Raw genomic sequence first — 23,625 nt, 5'->3', positions numbered from 1 at the left:
CTTTGGTTCTACTGTATTAGTTGAAGCCGTCATAAGTTCATCCATATTCAAGGAGAGGTGATGTACATGACCCTGTCAGTCCCTGTCAGTAACAATAGCATCAAAGGATGTGCAGGCATGTTAAAAAGCTATCCCAAGTTGCAACTATGGAATGTAGCAATTGCTGTTCTAGGAATTTATGCTATAGAAATAAGCAAAGTTGAGCATGAAAGATATAAAGGATGCACATAATGGCATTATTTATAATGATAATTCTCAAGTTTCAGGAAGCCTTGGAATCATCTGGAAAGCTTGTTAAAGCTTAGCTTTCTTGGCCCCACCCACAGAGTTTCTGCTTCTGGAGGTCTAGGATAGAATTGGAGAATTCACATTTTTAAGAAGTTTCTAGGTGATATTGATTCTGTAGCTCTGAGGAACAGACTTTGATAATCACTGATTTATAACATTACTACCTCAAATTAAAATGTTTTCCCATTCCATAAAGAAAATGTTATTCAAACATATTACCATGAAATGGGAAGAAATTCCTGGACTTGCTACTCAGTAACAATAATTTCTTTTTTAAAAAAAATTGGTAGTACCATGGATGTTCATGTTCTACCTCTGAGGTGTTCTACCTCTGAGCTACATTCCCATCCCTTTTTATTTCTTGAGACATAGTCTCCCTTAGTAGCCTAGGGTGGCCTTAAATTTGCAGTTCTCCTATTTCGGCCTCCTGAATCACTGAGAGTACAGATGTGTGCCTCTGTGTCTGGTTTCAGTCACATCTTTGGTGGGGAGAAAACTCTTTAAGCAACTGAACCGTAAGTCCCAACCTTCTAATATCAGCCTAGAACTATTCAGTAAGATTACTGTGTAATTAGAAATTGCAGAGTGTTAGTCTACTCCTTCACCTTCTTCAAACCAAGATATACCCCTGGCTAGTACCACTCTCCATACCCTTTCCTTAAATACTTCTAGCTTTATAGCTGCCACAGAACCTGTTACTAACTTGATAGGTGTAGCAACAGCAGAAGGAGTAAAGCAGTAATCTTTTTAGGTTACAAACTATTTTTACACTGGGAAGCCTGGATTTTCTGTAACAGCATTTTGAAATTAGCTTTTGGCCATACACTTGGAGAGTTTTCTTATAATTCTTTTCCTTTACGGAGCTGTTATTTGGTTGTATCATATCCCCATATGATACACGAAAGCATAGAGTAGCCTAAGGAGAAAAACACAGGGTTAAACCTCAGAACACTTGAGTAACACCCCTAGATTACTTGCCATGAAGTATTGACATCCCAGTCACTTAACTCCAAACTCTCCCTATTGTTCACTGAATGATTTACAAACTCCTTACTTTATCTCAGTTTATTTTCCCAGACTTATTAATCATGGTCTCCCCATAAGAACTCCATGCTGCAGTCTTGGAGGGCTATCTCAGGTTTCACCAAACATGTTTTTCCTCCCTTGTAGAATTGCCATTTCCTCTTTCTGAAACTTCCTCCCCATGAATTCTGATCCCTGCTTGACATGCAGCACATTGTGCCTCCAGAGTGACCTATTCCACTTAGGAAGCAGAACATGCTCTCACTGTTTACACCTGTCCTGTCAGATGCCTGTGGTGACAGTGTAAGCTCTGCTGGGACAGAAACACATGAGGTCCAGCTGGGCACCGCACACTCGGCTCAGCCCAAGGCTTCCCAGGAGCCCAGCATCTCAGCAGACCTGAGAGCACCACACTGAAGACACAGCCTGTTAAAGGGCACTTATCCTTTCCAAAGTCACTGAAATTCAGACCTGTAACATAACTCCTGCTACAGATTCACATTACAGTGCCCAAAGCAACTGTTAAACAATATGCAGGGAAAGCAAGGGTTTCTTACTTTGAGCTGTAGTTGGACCCTGGCCAAAAAGAATTTCCAACAGTTTTCCCTGGAGTCCACTATGCCCAGACCACGAACTTCATTACGAATTCCAGAAACTATCTTGTCCGCATCTTCATCACTGAACAGATCTGGGATTTCTCCTGCATCCCCCACCCCAAAAAAGAGGAGAATTACTACAGGTGATTGCAATTTAAACTTTAGATGAGACTTTTTAACGTCTGATATGTTTTATAAAATAAAGATCCGCTTAAACCTTAAGAGTTTGAAATGAGAAATATCATTTTTTTTTCTTTTTGTGTTTTCAGACATACAGAACATTGAGGACAAGCAATGAGGAACACACCCACTAAACCCATATGTGTAGGAATAACATTTACTTCACTGGAGTCCTTTCTATGGCACTTCTCCTCCATAAGCAAACTAAGAAAGCAATACACCTCAAATTAGTTAGGTTTATAAGTTTCTCCCCAAAGACTGTCCCAGCAAACATCTCAAAGACAAATTATCTCTCTTTAAAGTTCACTGAAACTACAGATAATTTGTCACTGGGGAAGATCTTTCAAGAAATGTGTTGGTTTAATCACCTGATGCCAGCAAGTCATTAATCAGCACGAGAAAGCTCTCATCTAGAACGTGGGCATCTGTCAGCAGGAACACAGTGGGCATGTTCTTGGCTCCGGTTCTGATGTACAAATTGGCAAGATCTACCTGCAAGGAAAGAGGCCATCATTCATGTTTTGTTAAAACGCTGATGTGATGTTGGGAGTACCTGAGTGAGTGCTGGGAAGAATAGGGGAACTTCAGCATGGCGGCAGCGCTCTGTGCCTTTCCTCCCAAAGACTTGCCACAGGGGAAGACAGCATGACGTCACCTCTACTTCTGGTATACAATGAGGAGAGTCATATTATATGACGCTAAACTACACAAGTGGCTTAATGGAGCATGGGCGTGGAAAGGAGCTGCTGATGAGTGACAGCTTCATTCTAAGAGGGTGTAGAACTCTCAGGGATGCCTCCTTCCAGCAACAGGATGGAAGGACAGCTTCTGCTCATTCCAATAATACTCTATTTTCACTGAAAATAGTTTTTTATTTAGCTAGTAACATTAAAAGCATGAATTTTTAATAATTTAAAATAGCACTTTCTAAAACTAAAAGTACCATTTTCTCAGTAATATTACAATTATGAAGTAAAAATTTTATGACTTTTTCTTTCACTATTATAAAATATTCCTCTATTTTCTTCATGGTACTTCTTAAAGTTTATTTTTATGAATGTTAACATAGTCACTAACTCTTACGATTAGTGTTTCAAGGTATGTCTTTTCTATACTTTTTATTTGACCTATTTGTGTCATTATGTTGAAAAGTATTCATTTTGATGGGATATATTTGAGTCTTCATTTTTTTTTAAGTTTGAAAAATCTTTGCCTTTTAACTGGAGTTTTTAGATTGTTTACTGATCATAAGTATAAATAAAGTTATGTTTTAAGTTTACCACAAGAAAGAGAAAAATTTTTAAAGCATCACAGTTTCCTGAATGTGCTCTTGATATTTTATTCTCATAGTCTATCTAAAAGGGAAGAAATCTACTTGTCCTAAGAAAGTGCTTTATTTATTTATTTATTTATTGAGGTGCTGGGGATTGAACCCAAGGCCTTGTGCATGTGAGGCAAGCACGCTACCTATTGAGCTATATCCCCAACCCAGAAAGTGCCTTTTTCTTTCTACCCTCTCTCACACAGGGTTATTAACAGTTCAACATCAGGGTCAGTTAATGCAAAGGAAAAACATATTTGAGTAAGCAAACACTGGATCAAATATTTCTGAGCCAGGTTTATTAAACTTATAAAAATACATAAAAATGTATTATTACCAATTTGACCAGGAAGACAAAATATCCAGAGTAAATAACTCCTCTAAGGAGCTGCCCTTCCCTGTAGTCAAGGAGACCTGGGCCCAAACTAGGACTCCCAGCTGAGGGGGAGCACTCTCAGCATATACTTTGTCTGCCAGAGAGAAGGGTCAGAAGCCTCTGAGGCAAACAGGTAATCAAAAATATTTGGGAAAAAAATAAACTAAAAAAAAAAGAATGATCAATGAAATTTTTATACCATTTACTAGAAAAAAATTTTATATATATATATAAGAAAATATTTGGGAAACCACGCTGCAGCTGCACTGGACACATACAGATTTTTTTCCTTGTCATTTTTCTACACAATATAACTATGTTTTACCTGGCATTTTACATTGTATTAGGTATTATAAGTGACCTAGAGATAATTTAAAGTATACATGAAGATATGAATAGGTTGCATGCAAATATGAACACCATTTTAGAGTAGGACCTTGAACATCTGCAGATTTGGGCATAGAGAGTGAGGGACGATAGCACTGTCGACTTTACTTACCCGAAGTTCTTGGATCCCATACCCTTCTGTCAGAGTGATCTGAAAGACCTCGAGGCTACAAATGTAAGCTGCCAGCCTGGACAGGCTCTGCTTGCCACTGCCCCCAACTCCAATTAAAAGGGCGTATCCCCGAGGGGTTCTCAGGATTCGGCTGATTCGACATCTGGTAAAAGAGCACCCATCCCAATATGAAATCTCAAAGGCCCTGGGATAGGTCTGTTTTGCTTTTTTAAGATAAGTATTTAGAGACTAAATTCCAATTTTTATTGAAAACACTAGTCCCTTTCCATGTTTCCCCAACAAAAGAGGATGCTGCCTACTCTGCCCTCCACCTGTTTGTCTATCCAGTGTTCTCAGGTTCGCAACATTTTGGACTCTTTTTGCTTTATCATTTGCCACCATACTTGAAAACATATACAAGGCCTTGTGTCTAAACTTTGAAGTTTCTTGATTAACAAGAATGATCCCAATTCCACATCAGCATCCATGTACAAGAACATCAAGGGAGAATATCCTTGCAGGCCTGGAATCTTCCTGTATAGTTATGTCAGAGAGAATGAATTTGTTTAGGCCAACATACATCTCCACTTAATTCACCATGTAGATTAAACACTTGCCTCTTAACATGACTCTTATTTCCTTCAATTAAAGCCTTTCCTGCATAGACCACTGTTGAATTATTTACTGAAACTATCCAGCATCAAAGCTTAAGTTTCCAGTAAGGCCAAATAATCCCTTGTTCTATAGCATCCAAGAGGTTCCAGATTCTTATGCTGTTGACATCATTGCTACATCATTCAACTAGGAATTTTTAAAATTGGCTTTAATATGAGTGAAATGTAGGTTAAGTTGAAAAATAAGCCATAGTTACGTTACAATTAGACACATAGCACAACACAATATAAGTCTGTAGATGCACAAGTGCAAAAAACAGTAAGCCTTCATTTTGCTCTAGGTTCCTGCTTTGGAATGAACTTAAACTTCAGGCCCTGAAAGATCCTGAGGTTTTCTTTTCTTTTTTAAATAGTGCTTTGTGAAAAAATGAAGTTGGGGTCATTTATACTAAGACCAGTGCTGGTGAACATTTCCCCCAAACCTCTAATAACTGAAAAGACAGATTATTTTTACAAACTCAGTTATCCCATTAAATTTTACCTTACATGACCACATGACAAAACAACCATGGGAAAGCTATGACCCCAAGCTCCAAGCGAGGCTTGCATTTCATGCTAAAGCTTGCCTCAAAGTTTCTGCCTCATGAGATTCCCTAAGTGGCAATTTCCCTTTCTACAATACCCAAGGACATGCTCTTAAATCATCTTCAACCTGAATGAGTCGGCCTTGAGCTCATAATCCCTGATCAAAGACATGGCTTTACCTGTTAGGCCACAGGGGAATCACACACTGAAGGGCTACCAGGGAAAACGCTTCCCTAGTGTCGGTGGGAGGTTTGCTTCACCAGAGCCACAACACAGTCAGTGTATCTTAACCAGCCGGGAACATTGTCGGAACAACCTACTGAATACCAAAGTCCTAGATGCCGATTAAAACTACCCTGTCTGTATAAGCAGAGGATCCCTGCAAAGTGATCAGTAAAACCATCAGCGCTTCGTGTATTTATAACAAGAGATCCCAATAAGGGTTGCACACTTCGTGAAGCACTGAATCTAAACATTTTAGAGAAATTCTAAAAACTGAATTCTCCACATTTGTTTTTTTCACTGTTTGAATTCTCTTACTTCATTCTTCCCTCCTCCTCCCTGTTTCTAATGATATGGTTTTGTTCCTTTTTCCTCTTTGTCCACTGTCAATGATCAGAAATGCTGGTGAGGATGAGGGTGACCTGGACCAGGAGAGCAGGACTCGATGGAAAGATGCGATCGACTCTTCACCCAGCAGAGGCAAAGCGAGCTCTTTAGACTTAGAGTCCGTTGTGTCATCCCCATGCTAAAATCCACCAGCAGCTTCTCCCTGCACTTAGAATGGCATCAAAGTGCTTATCCTGGTTCCAGGAAACACCCTTCACCAGTCAGACCACACCCTGCTCTCCATCCTGGACATATATTGCTCACTCTATTTTCTCTCTCTGCTGCACCCACCTTGAGACTTTTTTCTGTTTTTGAACATTCCTGCCTCAGGGTAACATGAAATCTGCCCTCGGTCTGCAATGTTCTTCTTCTAGTCTTTCCCAGAACCTTTGCTTATCATTTAGATTTCAGCTTAAACGTCAACTCCTTCCATGGATACCCAGGCCTTCTTTGGGAATCCAAATGCAGGTTGAGTGTCCCTTATCCAAAAATTTGAAACCTGAAATGCTCTAAAATCCAAAACTCTTTATGGAAAACTCCACATCTGATACCATGTGACAGGTTACAGTCAAGACACACACCCACTACAAATGTTGTATAATATTACCCTTAGGTTATGCACAGGAAATGTAAATAAATTTTATGATTCAACTTGGTTTTCACTCCTAAGACATCTTATTATGTATGTGCAAATATTCCAAAATCTGAACAAAAATTTCAAAATCCTCAAGACTTCTGAACCCAAGCATTTCAGATAAGGGATCCTCAATCAGTAACTTATTTCTTAGAATCAGTCTATTTTATTTCTCAGCATGACCCATTGCTTTCTAATCTTTTTCTTTTTCTGCTTATTTATTCATGTCCTTAAAAATGTCCATTGTTGACACTAATAAATAAGCTCGATTCGAAAAGGGACTGGGCTGTGGTGCTCGCTGCTGTGTCCCCAGCCAGCACTAAGAACAATGACTGAGACAAGAGGTAGGTCAGTTGTGCACTCTATGAGGTGCCCAGTTAGGAGGGAGCGAGAGCCTTATCAGTTAAGCTCCACCCCAGGACAGCTATCTTTAATTTTCTGCCAATAAAATATGCTTCCTTCTTTTTTTCTAATTTGCCCCAAAGTACTAAAGAAATGCTATTTCCTGTTTGGCACTCAAGTGGGCACCCCATAAAACCTGCTCATTCCAGGAGAATCGGGTTGAGTCCTGTCTCTCCCACTTAGGAACTATGTGATTTTGAATGACTCATTCATCTTCTTTCTTAATATGCTTATCTGACACAGCTACAGTGAAATAAAGTGAAAATCTGCATGTATATAATGGTACAGAAAAAAGTAGTGTGCCTATATAAGATGTTAAGATTATGACAAAATAGCAACATGTTTGTTACACTCATGAAAATATGTCATGACCAGTCAACTCACACATGTTGCATGGCATCTTCAAATAAAACCAGGTGCATGGCGGCATTCAGCTCATTGTAGTTGTCTAATGTTTCCAGGAGAATCATCTTGAGCACTTCCCAGTCCTTTACTGGCATATAACATGGGTCTCTCCCACCATGAGCAAAGTGGCAATAAACAAGGGGTTGTTGGAGCAGCACGTGACTGTTGACACCCTACAGGATGAGGAAAAGAAAACTGTGGTCTATCAACTATTGAGAAAGATTCCTTTGAGGCAGAGCACCCTATCAAGGGAAAAGCCTGCCAATCCCTCCATGAGAAGGTAAGTGGGAGGGTGCGCCCAAGTCCAGACCCAGAATGTTTTGGAATCCCAGTAAAAAGGGACCTGCAACTCACTCACGTCCTTCTCCAAATTTGGCCTAAACACTAACTGGTACCACAGCAAGTAATGACCTCTGAAATTCATGTACTTACTTCAAAATATTTATAAGCAGTTTCCAGCAATTTTTTCTGAAACAAATCACTATCTTTTGTGTCTGTCAGTTTGTCTCCATAAACACGGGAAGATTCATGGAGCCACAGGTGCATTAAGTCATTTGGAACTTTTAAACACTCAGGAGAAGCAAACAAAATTCCCTATAAGGTGAAAATGGAAATGTACCTTTAATTCAGAAGATTATTATATTCTAAATACATTAATTTTAATTATTTTTAACTGTATGCTAAACTTAGCAATTTAAAAGAACACTTCACCTCCTGATAATCAACATTAAAAAATGTAATACCACTATAATGTATTTCGCATTGTCAGATGAGTGTGAGCTTTTGGGAGCCAGGGGCAGAATGTTATGGTCCTTGGATGTAGGTGTTCCCTAAAAGCTCGTGTGAGTCAATGCAGGAAAGTTCAAAAAAAAAAAAAAAAAAAAAATGGTTGGGTTATGAGAGCCTTAACCAATCAGTGAATAAATCCCCTGATGGAATCAACTGAGTGGTAACTGGAGGCTGACAAAGTGTGGTTGGAGCGGGTGGGCATTGAAGGAGTGGCTTTGGGGTCTATATTTCGTATCTGGTGAGTGGAAGGACTCTCTCTGCTTCCTGACCATTAGGTGAGCTGCTTCCCTCTACCGAACTCTTCTGCCATGATGTTCTGCCTCACCTTGAACCCTAAGGAATGGAGCTGGCCTTCTGTGGACTAAGACTTCTAAAACTGTGAGCCCTCAAATAAACTTTTCCTCCTCAAAAATTGTTCTGGGCAGGTCTTTAGTTAAAAAATAAAAATGACGAAAGCCAATACCCATTTTTAATAATACAACTAGTACTGTATTTCATTAGTTCATGAACTAAACACCGCATCTGAGTACTTGTACTTATAAAGTCTCCCGGTGGATTGAGTTCACAGAACCAAAAGACAAACAACATGGATATCACAGAAAGCATTTTTTTTAAACTTAAAAATCATTTGCTATCAGTCTTACCCCTTCACTTGACAAACAATATAAGACCAAAGTAAATTGCTCAAATTCACATTTTGTGGGCAGATCTGGGATTAGCACCAAAACACCGTGACTCCTGTGCCCACTCTACCCCGCCCTTCAGGATCCTGGTTCATACAGGCCCATTTGTCATGGAGAGTGCTGCGCTTGCTCAGCACTTACAGAACACCAGGGAGCTGTGTAGAACTGAGCTTCAAAAGGCTAAAAAAGGGGCTGAGGTTGTAGCTCAATGGTAGAGCACTTGCCTAGCACGTGTGAGGCATTGGGTTCAATCCTCAGCACCACATATAAATAAATAAATAAAATAAAGGCATTTTGTCTATCTACAACTAAAAATATTTTTTTTAAAAAATTACTTGGAGGCATCAGGTACCCCTGATGGGCTGGTTGTGAAGGGTGAGCAGGCAGGACCACATTCCACTTTACCTAGAGTCTTCTTTCCCTTTCTTAAGATTCAAACTGTTTTGTTTTTGTGTTTTCTTTTCACGGGGTCAGCAATCAAACACAGGGCCTACCTAACACATGCTAGGCAAGTACCCTACCACTGAGCTATATCCCCAGCCGCCCCTTCCAAATCTGCTTTTTTTGGGGTGGAGGGGTACCAGGGATTGAACTCAGGGGCACTCAACCACGAGCCACATCCTCAGCCCTATTTTGTATTTTATTTAGAGACAAGGTCTCACTGAGTTGCTTAGTGCCTCACTTTTGCTGAGGCTGGTTTTGAACTTGCCATCTTCCTGCCTCAGCCTCCCAAACTGCTGGGATGACAGGTGGGCACCACTACGCCCAGCTCCCAATCTGCTTTTTTAATTTTTATTTTTAAAAATTTTAGGTACAGTTGGACACATGACTTTATTTATTTACTTATTTTTATGTGGTGCTGAGGATCGAACCCAGGGCCTTGCACATGCTGGGCGAGTGCTATATTGCTGAGCTACAAACCCCAGCCCCCCAATCTGCTTTTAAACCAATATTATATTAAGCATAGTCTTTCTGGCAGTTGCTATAAAACAGATATGAAAAGAAATGATCCATGTTATTAATAACTATCATCTGATGCTGTGTTAGGGTTCTGAGGCAGTTTAGGAGTAATTTTGAAAAGAGTTATAAAAAAAATCCTATGAAGATTTCCCCCTTCTCTCTCTCACAAGAGAATTTTACATTATAAATAACCTTCCAACTACATTTACTATACAGGGTAGATCATACTAGTTGGATCTGCCTCAATTCTAAATTTTCAACTCTTTTTTCAGTTCTTCCTTTGTAAACTCAATATACAAACACTGTCCTTTTACCAAATACTATAATTTGAATCTTAAGTGCACCCCCTGCCTCGCAAGGTCTACGACTAAAGGCTTGGTCCCCAGTATGGCGCTGTCGAGAGGCAGTAAAATCTTTAAGAGGTGGGGCCTAGTGGGAGGTCTTTAGGTCATTGGGACTGTGACCCTGAAAGTGATAATAAAACCCTAGCCCCTTCTTCTCTCATTTGTTTCCTGGTCACAAGGTGAGCAGTCTCATTTCACCATGCACTCCTGTCTTGATGTGCTGTCCCATGCCCAAATCAATGGTGCCAAATGATCACGGATTGAAGCCCCTAACACTGTGAGTGAAATAACTTCTCTCTTAATAAGTCAATTCTTTCAGGTATTTGTTACAGTAACAAAAAGCTGACTAACATACTAGGTAAGTAAACTGATTTTCAGTATCAAACCAAATTTAAAAATTTAAAAATTATTTCTCTTAACATATGTTAAGAGAATAAGATGGACATCATTACTCTAAGTACATGTATAAAGAAATGAATGGTGTGACTCTACTTTGTGTACAACCAGATATGAAAAATTGTGCTATACATATGTAATATTAATTGAAATGCATTCTACTGTCATATATAACAAATTAGAATACATTTTTTAAAAATCACATATGAATGTTTTATGCCAAAATATGACCACTCACTCACTCAACTTAAGGAGTCCAAATCTCTATCTCTGCTTCTATTGCTAAGTGAGACATAGTTGAATATCTTCCCAAATTTGGGAGATAATTAAGTCATGGGGGCAGATGATGTTAAAGAGGTGCTATGTGCTTGTCCCTCTGCCCTTCTATCTCCTCAACCACAGAAAGACACAGTGTTCAAGTCACCATCTTGGAAGCATTAATCAGACCCTTACCAGACACCAAACATGCTTGTGTCTTGATTTTGGACTTCCAAGCCTCCAATACTGTGAGAAATAAATTTCTATTATGTATGAACTACCTATTTTCAGGCACTTTGTTATAGCAGCACAAAAGACTAAGACAATATGCAAACTGAGGGGAAACCACTGTTCTAATTGAAGATAAAAAAAAAAGCAAATAATAAACCTGTTGTATTTACTTCACAGAGAAGCTTATGAGTATAAAATAAAAGAATGTACATAAAATTATATAGCATAGCTTTAAAGTTAAGTTCCATAAATGAACGCATTAATATTCCTACAATTACTTCTCTACTTGGGAAGGATAATATGGAGCAGTCAGGGTACCTGGAAGATGTTTGATAGGTCTCTCAGATTAAAAATGTAGTGGAATTTTATAGCTGTGGGTAAAAAGGTTTGCATCATCATCTGATGGAACGCTATTGTCGCCTGGATCAAAGAAGGGCCACTTCTGAAAACTGATGGGCCAAATTCTTGGTGCTGGAAATGGAAACTGAAGATTTGCCCATAGATGGTGTTTAGAGCATCCAAAGATGGAAAGTTGAATGCAAATACTGTGAAATGTCTCTGAAAAGAAAGAGCAAAGATGAGTCGTACAAAAGAGGGATTATAATTTGTACCATAAAATTGCAAAGTGGCTCAGTTTTTTCACTCTTCCCTGTATCCAGACCACTGTCATGTAACTTTCTTGGTGTCTTCCACTGACACTGGGTTTGGCTGGATGACTTGCACAAGTCCATAGGATGAGACAGAAGTGACAATATGTCAGTCACTGTCAGAGGCCTGCATGTTTCTTCTTGATTTATTAAGCTTCTGACTTTCCATGAACTCTATAAACCTACCAAGGGATGAGACAAACAAAAGCACAACCTAGTGGTCCCAATTACTCCAGCTGAAGCCACACTACAAGAGCTGACAGTCAACCCTTAGACAATTACAAGCAAGCTCAGCCAAGACCAGCAGAGGTACTTAGCTCACTCTGAGTGGATTCCAGGTAAGTGAGTGACACCACTGTATGTTATTGAGGCACATGTATTGGTGGTAGCTGTTACTACCATTAAAAGACACATGCAGACAGAAACCTTACGCAAATGTTTATGCATTTATGCTTTACGCATCCTTCCCAAAACTTGAAAGCAACAGTATATAATTTGGATATGAGGTGTCCCCCTAAAGGTCCTGTGTACATGCAGAAATGTTCAGATGTGAAATGATTACATGATGATAGCTGTAACCTCATCTGTGGATTAATTCATTTGACAGATTCACAATCTGAATGGTAGGCGGGTAAGACATGGCTAGAAAATGTAGGTCACTGGGGGCATGACTCCTGGGTTTATATTTTGTCCATTGTTTCTTACTCTCTTTCTGCTTCCTAGTTGCCACAAGCTGAGCCATTTTCTCCTGCCATGTCCTTCTGCCATGAAACTCTGCCTCACCTAAGGCCCAGAGCAATGAAGTTGACTGACCATGGACTAAACTTCTGAAACTGTGAGCCAAAATAAACTTTCTCCTCTAAGTTGTTCTTGTCAGGTATTTTGGTCACAGCAACAAGAATCTGACAGAGCAACCAGGCTGCCCTTCAATGGGTAAAGGAATAAACTGCGTGCAGTCATGCAATGAATATTAAACAGTGATAAAAAGAAATTATATTTCACATTATGAAAAGGCATGGATGAACCTAAAGAGCATATTGCTAAGTAAAAGAACAGTATAAAAAGGCTACATTCTATGTAAATCTAATTATATGATATTCTAGAAAAGGCAAAATTATGGGACAGTACAAGTTTTTTTTTTTTAATTTTTTATTGTTGGTTGTTCAAAACATTACAAATTTCTTGACATATCATATTCCACACTTTGATTCAAGTGGGTTATGAACTCTCACCTTCCCCCCATACACAGATTGCAGAATCACATCAGTTACACATCCATTGATTTACATATTGCCATACTAGTGTCTGTTGTGCTCCGCTGCCTTTCCCGTCCTCCCCCCTCCCCCCTCCCCACCTCTCCCCTCCCCTCCCCTCCTCTCTCTCTACCCCCTCCACTGTATAACCCTGAGGGTCTCCTTCCATTTCCATGCAATTTTCCTTCTCTCTCCCTTTCCCTCCCACATCTCATCCCTGTTAAATGTTAATCTTCTTCTCCTGCTCTTCGTCCCTACTCTGATCTTAGTTACTCTCCTTATATCAAAGAAGACATTTGGCATTTGTTTTTTAGGGATTGGCTAGCTTCACTTAGCATAATCTGCTCTAATGCCATCCATTTCCCTGCAAATTCTGATTTTGTCATTTTTTAATGCAGAGTAATACTCCATTGTGTATAAATGCCACATTTTTTTTATCCATTCGTCTATTGAAGGGCATCTAGGTTGGTTCCACAGTCTTGCTATTGTGAATTGAGCTGCTATGAACATCGATGTAGCAGTGTCCCTGTAGCATGCTCTTTTTAGGTCTTTAGGGAATAGACCAAGAAGGGGAATAGCTGGGTCAAATGGTGGCTCCATTCCCAGCTTTCCAAGAAATCTCCATACTGCTTTCCAAATTGGCTGCACCAATCTGCAGTCCCACCAGCAATGTACAAGTGTACCCTTTTCCCCACATCCTCACCAGCACTTGTTGTTGTTTGACTTCATAATGGCTGCCAATCTTACTGGAGTGAGATGGTATCTTAGGGTGGTTTTGATTTGCATTTCTCTGACAGCTAGAGATGGTGAGCATTTTTTCATGTACTTGTTGACTGACTGTATGTCCTCCTCTGAGAAGTGTCTGTTCAGGTCCTTGGCCCATTTGTTGATTGGGTTGTTTGTTCTCTTATTGTCTAATTTTTTGAGTTCTTTGTATACTCTGGATATTAGGGCTCTATCTGAAGTGTGAGGAGTAAAGATTTGTTCCCAGGGTGTAGGCTCCCTATTTACCTCTCTTATTGTTTCTTTTGCTGAGAAAAAACTTTTTAGTTTGAGTAAGTTCCATTTGTTGATTCTAGTTATTAACTTTTGTGCTATGGGTGTCCTATTGAGGAATTTGGAGCCCGACCCCACCGAATGTAGATCGTAGCCAACTTTTTCTTCTATCAGACGGCGTGTCTCTGATTTGATATCAAGCTCCTTGATCCATTTTGAATTCACTTTTGTGCATGGCGAGAGAAAGGGATTCAGTTTCATTTTGTTGCATATGGATTTCCAGTTTTCCCAGCACCATTTGTTGAAGATGCTATCCTTCCTCCATTGCATGCTTTTAGCCCCTTTATCAAATATAAGATACTTGTAGTTTTGTGGATTGGTTTCTGTGTCCTCTATTCTGTACCATTGGTCCACCCGCCTGTTTTGGTACCAGTACCATGCTGTTTTTGTTACTATTGCTCTGTAGTATAGTTTGAAGTCTGGTATCGCTATACCGCCTGATTCACACTTCCTGCTTAGCATTGTTTTTGCTATTCTGGGTCTTTTATTTTTCCATATGAATTTCATGATTGCTTTCTCTATTTCTACAAGAAATGCTGTTGGGATTTTGATTGGCATTGCATTAAACCTATAGAGAACTTTTGGTAATATGGCCATTTTGATGATGTTAGTTCTGCCTATCCATGAACAGGGTATATTTTTCCATCTTCTAAGATCTTCTTCTATTTCTCTCTTTAGGGTTCTGTAGTTTTCATTGTATAAGTCTTTCACCTCTTTTGTTAGGTTGATTCCCAAGTATTTTATTTTTTTTTGAAGATATTGTGAATGGAGTGGTTGTCCTCATTTCCATTTCAGAGGATTTGTCGCTGATATACAGGAATGCCTTTGATTTATGCGTGTTGATTTTATATCCTGCCACTTTGCTGAATTCATTTATTAGCTCTAATAGTTTCTGTGTAGAGCCTTTTGTGTCTGCTAGGTATAGAATCATATCATCTGCAAATAGTGATAATTTAAGTTCTTCTTTTCCTATTTTTATGCCTTTAATTTCTTTCGTCTGTCTAATTGCTCTGGCCAGTGTTTCGAGAACTATGTTGAACAGAAGTGGAGAGAGAGGGCATCCCTGTCTTGTTCCAGATTTTAGAGGGAATGCCTTCAATTTTTCTCCATTCAAAATGATGCTAGCCTGAGGCTTAGCATAGATTGCTTTTACAATATTGAGGTATGTTCCTGTTATCCCTAGTTTTTCTAGAGTTTTGAACATAAAGGGATGCTGTACTTTGTCGAATGCTTTTCCGCATCTATCGAGATGATCATATGGTTCTTATTTTTAAGTCTACTGATGTGGTGAATAACATTTATTGATTTCCGTATATTGAACCAGCCTTGCATCCCAGGGATGAATCCTACTTGATCATGGTGCACAATTTTTTTGATATGTTTTTGTATCCGATTCGCCAGAATTTTATTGAGGATTTTTGCATCTAGGTTCATTAGAGATATTGGTCTGTAGTTTTCTTTCTTTGAAGTGTCTTTGTCTGGTTTAGGTATCAGGGTGATGTTGGCCTCATAGAATGAATTTGGAAGTTCTCCCTCTTTTTCTATTTCCTGAAGTAGCTTGAAAAGAATTGGTATTAGTTCTTCTTTAAAGGTTTTGTAAAATTCTGCTGTATACCCATCCGGTCCTGGGCTTTTCTTAGTTGGTACTCTTTTTATGGTTTCTTCTATTTCCTCAATTGATATTGGTCTGTTTAGGTTGTCTATATCCTCCTGACTCAATCTGGGCAGATCATATGACTTAAGAAATTTATCTATGCCTTCACTATCTTCTAATTTATTGGAGTATAAGGATTCAAAATAGTTTTTGATTATCTTCTGTATTTCGGAAGTGTCTGTTGTGGTATTGCCTTTTTCATCCCGTATGCTAGTAATTTGAGTTCTCTCTCTTCTTCTCTTCGCTAGCATCGCTAAGGGTCTGTCGATTTTGTTTATTTTTTCAAAGAACCAACTTTTAGTTTTGTCAATTTTTTCAATTGTTTGTTTTGTTTCGATTTCATTAATTTCAGGTCTGATTTTAATTATTTCTTGCCTTCTACTTCTTTTGCTGTTGTTTTGCTCTTCTTTTTCTAGGATTTTGAGATGAAGTATGAGATCATTTATTTGTTGGTTTTTTCTTTTTTTAAGGAATGAACTCCAAGCAATGAATTTTCCTCTTAGAACTGCTTTCAATGTGTCCCATAGATTCCGATATGTTGTGTCTGTGTTTTCATTTATCTCTAAGAATTTTTTAATTTCCTCCTGATGTCTTCTATAACCCATTGATCATTCAGTAACCTATTGTTCATTCTCCAAGTGATGTATGCTTTTTCCTTCCTTCTTTTATCGTTGATTTTCAGTTTCATTCCATTATGATCAGATAAGATGCATGGTATTATCTCTACTCCTTTATATTGTCTAAGAGTTGCCCTGTGACATAATATATGATCTATTTTTGAGAAGGATCCATGTGCTGCTGAGAAAAAAGTGTAACTGCTTGATGTTGGGTGGTATACTCTATATATGTCAATTAAGTCTAGGTTATTAATTGTGTTATTGAGTTCTATAGTTTCCTTATTCAACTTTTGTTTGGAAGATCTGTCCAGTGGCGAGAGAGGTGTGTTGAAGTCTCCCATGATTATGGTATGGTGGTCTATTAGACTCTTGAACTTGAGAAGAGTTTGTTTGACGAACATAGCTGCACCATTGTTTGGGGCATAAATATTTATGATTGTTATGTCTTGTTGGTGTATGGTTCCCTTAAGCAGTATGTAGTGTCCCTCTTTATCCCTTTTGATTAACTTTGGCTTGAAATCCATTTTATTTGATATGAGTATGGACACTCCTGCTTGTTTCCGAAGTCCATATGAGTGATATGATTTTTCCCAACCTTTCACCTTCAGCCTATGTATGTCTTTTCCTATCAAATGCGTCTCCTGTAGGCAGCATATTGTTGGGTCTTGTTTTGTGATCCATTCTACTAGCCTGTGTCTCTTAATTGGTGAGTTTAAGCCATTAACATTTAGGGTTATTATTGAGATATGGGTTGTTCTTCCAGCCATATTTGTTTATTTCTGTTACTAAACATGGTTTGTTTTCCTCTTTGATTATTTTCCCCCCCTTTACTGTCCTACCTCCCACTGTTGGTTTTCATTGTTATTTTCCATTTCCTCTTCCTGTAATGTTTTGCCAAGGATGTTTTGAAGAGATGGTTTTCTAGCTGCGAATTCTTTAAACTTTTGTTTATCGTGGAAGGTTTTAATTTCATCTTCCATCCTGAAGCTTAATTTCTCTGGATACACAATTCTTGGTTGGAACCCATTTTCTTTCAGTGTTTGAAATATGTTATTCCAGGATCTTCTAGCTTTCAGAGTCTGTGTTGAAAGATCAGCTGTTATCCTGATTGGCTTACCCCTAAATGTAATCTGCTTCCTTTCTCTTGTAGCTTTTAAAATTCTCTCCTTATTCTGTATGTTGGGCATCTTCATTATAATGTGTCTAGGTGTGGATCTCTTATGATTTTGCACATTCGGCGTCCTGTAGGCTTCTAGGATTTGGGATTCTGTCTCATTCTTCAAGTCTGGGAAGTTTTCTCGTATTATTTCATTGAATAGACTGCTCATTCCTTTGGTTTAGAGTTCTGTACTTTCCTGTATCCCAATGACTCTTAAGTTTGGTCTCTTAATGTTATCCCATATTTCTTGGATGTTCTGCTCATGGTTTCTTAACAGACTTGCTGAGCTGTCTATGTTCTTTTCCAGTTGAAATACTTTGTCTTCATTGTCTGATGTTCTATCTTCTAAGTGTTCTACTCTGCTGGTAGTATTCTCCATTGAGTTTTTAAGTTGGTTTATTGCTTCCTGCATTTCTAGGATTTCTGTTTGTTTTTTATAACCTCTATCTCCCTGTATAGTTGATCCTTTGCTTCCTGGATTTGTTTGCGTAATTCATTGTCGAAGTGATCTTTCATTGTCTGATTTTGCTGTCTAATGTCTTCCTTGATACTCCAGATCATCTGAAGCATGTATATCCTGAATTCTTTATCTGACATTCCATCTGCTGCAGCTGTTACCTCTTCTAAAGTTGCGTTGACCTGCATTGCTTGTGGTCCTTTCTTTCCTTGTCTTTTCATACTGCTTGCGTATCTTTCCTGCAGGCGCGGGCGGCGGCTCTGCTCTCTCCTTATTCCAATTGGGGTGTCGTGGCTACCACGCCGGCAGGTCACTGGGCCTGTTCTGGGCGCTGGCGGCGGCTCTGTTCTGCCCCTACTCCAATTGGGGTGACGAGTGTACCACGCCGGCAGGCCACCGGGCCTGATCTGCCGGTCGGCTGCAGGTTTGCCTACCCTGCAGGCGCGGGCGGCGGCTCTAGTCTGCCCCTACTCCAAATGGGGTGACGTGTCTGTCGTACCGGCAGGCCACTGGGCCTGTCCCGCTGGTTGGTCGCAGATCTGCCCACCTTTCGGGCACGGGTGGCGGCTCTGCTCTGCCCCTACTCCAATTGGGGTGTCGTGACTATCCCGCCTGCAGGTCGCTGGGCCTGTTCCTGGCACGGGCGGTGACTCTGCTCTGCCCCTACTCCAATTAGGGTGGTGTGTGTACCACGCCGGCAGGCTCCTGGGCCTGATCCACCGGTCTGTCGCAGGTCTGCCTACCTTGGAGGCGCGGGCGGCGGATCTGCCCTTCCCCTCCTACCACGCCTGCGGACCCCTGGGCCTGATCTGCAGGTTGGTCACAGGTCTGCTCACCCTGCGGGCACAGGTGGTGGTTTCGCTCCGCTCCCACTCCAATTGGGGTCACGTAGCCACCACACCGGCAGGGCCTGATCTGGGCGTGGGAGAAGGATCTGCTCTGCCCCTACTCCAGTTGGGGTGACGTGTGTACCACACTGGCAGGCCACTGGGCCTGACCCGCCAGTCTGTGACAGGTCTGTTTACCTTGCAAGCGCGGGCGGTGGCTCTGCCCTGCCCCTCTTACCACGCCCATGTACCACTAGGTCGCGGGTCTGCCCACCTTGCGGGTGCGGGTGGCGGCTCCGCTCCACCCCCTCTCCAATTGGGGTCACGCGGTCACCACGCTGGCGAGCCGCTGGGCCTGCTCCGGGCGCTGGCGGCGGCCCGGCTCCTCCCCTCTGGCTCGACGACAAATTGAGGAGACTCGGGTGTCTGTGCCTCACCCCCCCTACCAGGAGACCAACTGTTTCTGTCGCCGCTGGCATTGATGAAGTTCTCTCCTCCGCCGCTTTCTGATGACATCAGATCTCTGCCATGTTGGTATCCTACGCGAATGGCAGCATTTCGTTCCCCTTGCCGGGCAACCAAGGCAACGGGTGAGTCCTGACCGGCCCTCAGCAGGACCCGGACCGAGAAGCAGTTTCCGTGGGCTCCTAGCCCTGGGCCAGGGCAGTTCCGGGAGCCGGAACTCGGCCGCTCCGTGCTCGGTGTAAGCTCCGATAAGAGTAGGCTCCAAGAAGCAGTCCCCGTAGGCTCAGTTCCGGGAGCCGGAATTCGGCCGCTTAGTGCTTGGTGTATGCTCTGATAGGAGCAGGGTCCAAGAAGCAGCTTCCGCAGGCTCCCCAGCCCTGGGCCAGGGCGGTTCCGGGAGCCGGAACTCGGCCGCCCTGCGCTCGGTGTTCGCTCCGATAAGATCAGGTTCTAAGAAGCCCCCAGGCACTGAACCCTAGCATTCTGTCTGCAAGCCGCAGGCGAATGGCAGCCTGAAATTACCTGTTCTATGGCTGAATGAGCTGCGGTCAGTCGAAAACAGGGATGGTGACGTCAGCTTTCCAACATGGTGGCTGCTGGCCTCCTCTGTGGTCTGACCGGTGTGGAGAACCGAGATGGACCGCTTCCTTCCCCCGTCTCAAACCCAGAATTCAGCCCTGAGTACGGTGCTTGCACGGCTGGCAGAAACTGCAGCGCTGTATCCCTGCGTCGCTATCTCCTCGTTTCCCAGCATGCGCTGCAGACTCTAGCCGCGGGGCAATTTGCTGAATAAGCAGTGTTACCCTCCGTGCGACAAACCTCTCGCGTTTGAGTCCCCGTAGCCGATCCTCGTGCGATGGAAATCCTTCCTCCAGGTTCCGGAGCACCCCACTATTGCTGGAAATTCCTAACAAGATAGCCTTTAGCCGTCCTGACTTGTCATACTCCCACACAGTGAAGCAGCACACGGGGGCAATGCACTCCCCTCGCCGCCCCAAGATAAGTTTTTAAGAATATTCAGAGTATATAGGAAACTCCTAAAACATAGAAACGACAAAACACTTGATTCAAAAATAGGCAAAGTATTTTAATAGAAATTTCACCACAAACAGCCAATAACCACATGTTCAACATCACTAATCATTAAGGAAATACAAATTCATTCTCTAATCAGATGACACTTCACCTACATTAGCATGGGCTACTATGAAAAAAAAAAGGAAATGGAAAATAACAGGAGTTGGCAAGAATATGAAGAAATTGGGATGCTGTGCATCACTGCTGGGAATGAAAAATGATTTAGCCACTGTGGAAAACTGAACAGCAGAAAGTTAAAAACAGAATTACCATATGACCTGGTAATTCTACTTCTGGGCATATGGTCAAATGAAGGGAAAGCAGGATATCTGAAGATTTTAAGGCAGTGAAACTATTCTACATGGTGATATAACAGTGGATACCCTCTTCATGTGTTTGTGAGAACACACAGAATGTCTCATATAAAGAATGGGTCTAGCCATGTGCAGTGGTGCATACCTATAATCCCAGTGGCTCAGGAGGTTGAGGCAGGAGGATGGCAAGTTTAAAGCCAGCCTCAGCAAAAGTGAAGTGCTAAGCAACCCAGAGAGACCCTGTCTCTAAATGAAAAATACAAAATAGGGCTGGGGATGTGGTCAAGTGCCCCTGAATTCAATCCCCCGTATCGCACCCCTCCCCCCAAAAAAGAATGGGCCTGGTGTAAACTCTAGTTTTTAGTTAATAATAATGTATCAATATTCCTCAACAGTTGTAACTAATGCAACAGGTTGATACTAAGATAAAATGGAGTGTGGGGGGGAGTATATAGGAACACTGTACTTTGAGCTCATTTTACTGTTAATCTAAAACTGCTCTTAAAAAAGGAAATCTACTAATTAAGAAAAAGTTTATATGCTTAACAAAATGTCCAGTAGGAACTTTACTTTGTATTCAAAAGCACCAAGCATCAAGAATTTGCACTCATAATTTTTGAGCATTACATCTGGGGGCTATTTGGGAGAGCTGTATTACACACCTTACCTGCAGCCTTGGATTGATGGTGAAGCTGCCCACAGTGGGATTCATGCAGGCAACATACTGGCAGTGGTGGATTTCTTTAAGCATCACCTTTTGTCTATCATACCTGAAAGACAGAAAGTAGAATGTCAAATCCACACACTGGAGTCAGTGCCCTTTTTCTCTCCCCCTCCCTCCCTCCTCTCCCTCTCTCCTTCCCTCCTTCTTTTACTCTCTCCTCCTCTCTCTCTTTCACTCTCTGAGAGCTAGGGATTGAACCCAGGACCTCATTCACATTAGGCAAGCATTGTACCACTGAGCTACACCCTCAGTCCAAGCTTCTCTTTAATAATTGGGAGTGAATTAATTTTTAAAGAGAACATAATCTCTTGACAGTCCCTATGTTTCTAGGCTACTTTTCAATCCAATCTTTCAAAGATACAAAGGGAAACTATTTCATCTAATATAATGGATAGGGATACAGTCTAAATCCAAAAAGTATTGCAGGAAATGCTCCCTGAAAGAGAAAAACCTTGGGGACAATTTCATCTTAAAATGTCCATTCATGGGGCTATGGTTGTGGCTCAGTGGTAGAGGACTTGCCTAGCATGTGTGAGGCACTGGGTTCAATTCACAGTGCCACATATAAATAAATGAATAAAATAAAGGTCTGTCAAAATCTAAAAACAATATTTAAAAAACACATTCATCCATAATAATTGGATTTAGGTAGACAATACAGATAATTGCTTACCAATGTCCATAATCAATATGCTGTCGAATCAGAGCATGCGGCTGAACAGTGCCGTATAAGTCCACTTCAGGCATGTTCATATCATCAAGGAAATAAACCAATTTTTTATTTCCTCCTGGACCATAGTTACGACCAGCTTTTTTCTCTAGAGGTTTCTCAAGAATTCCTGATATAAACAGATAATTCTATTTACCAATTACTGGCCAAATGTAAACTTTTTGCACTTAGTTATCTTTTTTTCTTATTCTCCTCCCTTTTCTGTTGACTTATCTATCTCATGGTTTCAGGTATCACCTGCCGACTGTTAAATACCAGGGATGTGTCTTCAGCTACCTCCTCCTATGTCACACTATCCTGCTGATATCCTTTCTGTTGCCAAAGGTCACTCCGACTCTCCTTTTCTGGGGACCTCAATACACTCACGTTGTCTGTCACATTTGAGACTACCTCCCTGCTGACCTGAGACTTCTCTCCCCGACATCTACTGCTGGTGCTGCTGTAGTCTGGTCTCCCAAGGACACTGTAGGAGAGGCTCAAGAAAGTCTCCAACACCTCTCCTCTCACACCACTGAAATTCAAAGCTCCAGAGGACAGTAAACATGACCCATGTGTTTAGAAAGTTATATTTTCCAGGTGCCTATGACTTGGTTTCAATGTGTCAGAGTCGTGGGTGTGGAAAATCCTGAATAGTGTGTGTCTCAGACACAGTATCTAATTCCATGTTTACTCTTCAAGCAGACTATTAAGGCCTTGGGATCAAGGAATTGTTATATTCCCAGGATGCCAACAAATATGTGTAATTTGTTAAATGATCACAATAATAAAAAAATGAAAAAAAGAAGTGCTCCTTTTCCAAGCAGCAGCCCCGTATTTCCAAATGCTGAGTGGCCATTAATTCCTATAAGCCATTGGCACATGGATTTTCAAATTCCAAATTTCTTTTCAAACTCCTTTTAACATCATCTCTTCTCCACTCAGAGCTACCTCTCTTTTGCCTTCTGGGCTTCTGATGAGGTTACTACTCTCTCAGTTGGCCAGCTACAGAGCCTCATAGGACTCTTTCTCCTGGGCTCCTGTCTAAGCAACAGCCCATAAATGGTGCCTCCTGTTCCCAACCTGTCACCTCCCTTTCTACAACTCTGGCCCAAGACTGCATTATGCTCAGCTAGACACTCTCTGGAGGACTTCTCTCCTCACCTCACAAACCTCTTCCTAACATGGCTCCCATCTGACATTTCTTTGCTTCTCCTGATGGCTTACCACTTCCTCCCACGTGAAACTCCATCTGCTTGGTTGCACCTCAGCCTTCTCTACAGTTATGGTGGTCAGCTAGCCCAGGTTGTCCAGGATTGGGCTATTCTAGTTTTAACATTAAAAGTCTCATTATCCAGAAAACCCACTGTTCACTCCATGTACGTCAAAACCCCCACTCTGTACTCTAGTCTTTCCTCATCTTCTGCCTACTATGTTTCAGTCATCTTCCACATTCACTGAATTTATCTCACAATT

The 23,625-nt window shown here is 41.2% G+C and overlaps 1 protein-coding gene across 1 annotated transcript in view; it reads right to left on the bottom strand.

The window, feature by feature from the left end:
- Positions 1–23,625, bottom strand: part of Dnah11 (dynein axonemal heavy chain 11) — a 318,014-nt gene that overhangs the window by 133,730 nt on the left and 160,659 nt on the right. The window contains exons 47-54 of the mRNA XM_027932705.3: positions 22,117–22,282; positions 21,387–21,489; positions 11,512–11,751; positions 7,965–8,126; positions 7,512–7,705; positions 4,284–4,446; positions 2,456–2,579; positions 1,869–2,011 (exon numbers count right to left, since the gene is read on the bottom strand). Coding sequence (XP_027788506.2) covers positions 1,869–2,011; positions 2,456–2,579; positions 4,284–4,446; positions 7,512–7,705; positions 7,965–8,126; positions 11,512–11,751; positions 21,387–21,489; positions 22,117–22,282 — 1,295 coding nt within the window. The remainder of the gene's footprint in view (positions 1–1,868; positions 2,012–2,455; positions 2,580–4,283; positions 4,447–7,511; positions 7,706–7,964; positions 8,127–11,511; positions 11,752–21,386; positions 21,490–22,116; positions 22,283–23,625) is intronic.

This window comes from Marmota flaviventris, chromosome 1 (assembly GCF_047511675.1).
Source record: "Marmota flaviventris isolate mMarFla1 chromosome 1, mMarFla1.hap1, whole genome shotgun sequence".
In the NCBI taxonomy this organism is placed as follows: Eukaryota; Metazoa; Chordata; class Mammalia; order Rodentia; family Sciuridae; genus Marmota; species Marmota flaviventris.
The sequence above is the reverse complement of the archived record's forward strand: the minus strand, read 5'-3'. Positions and strand labels throughout refer to the sequence as shown.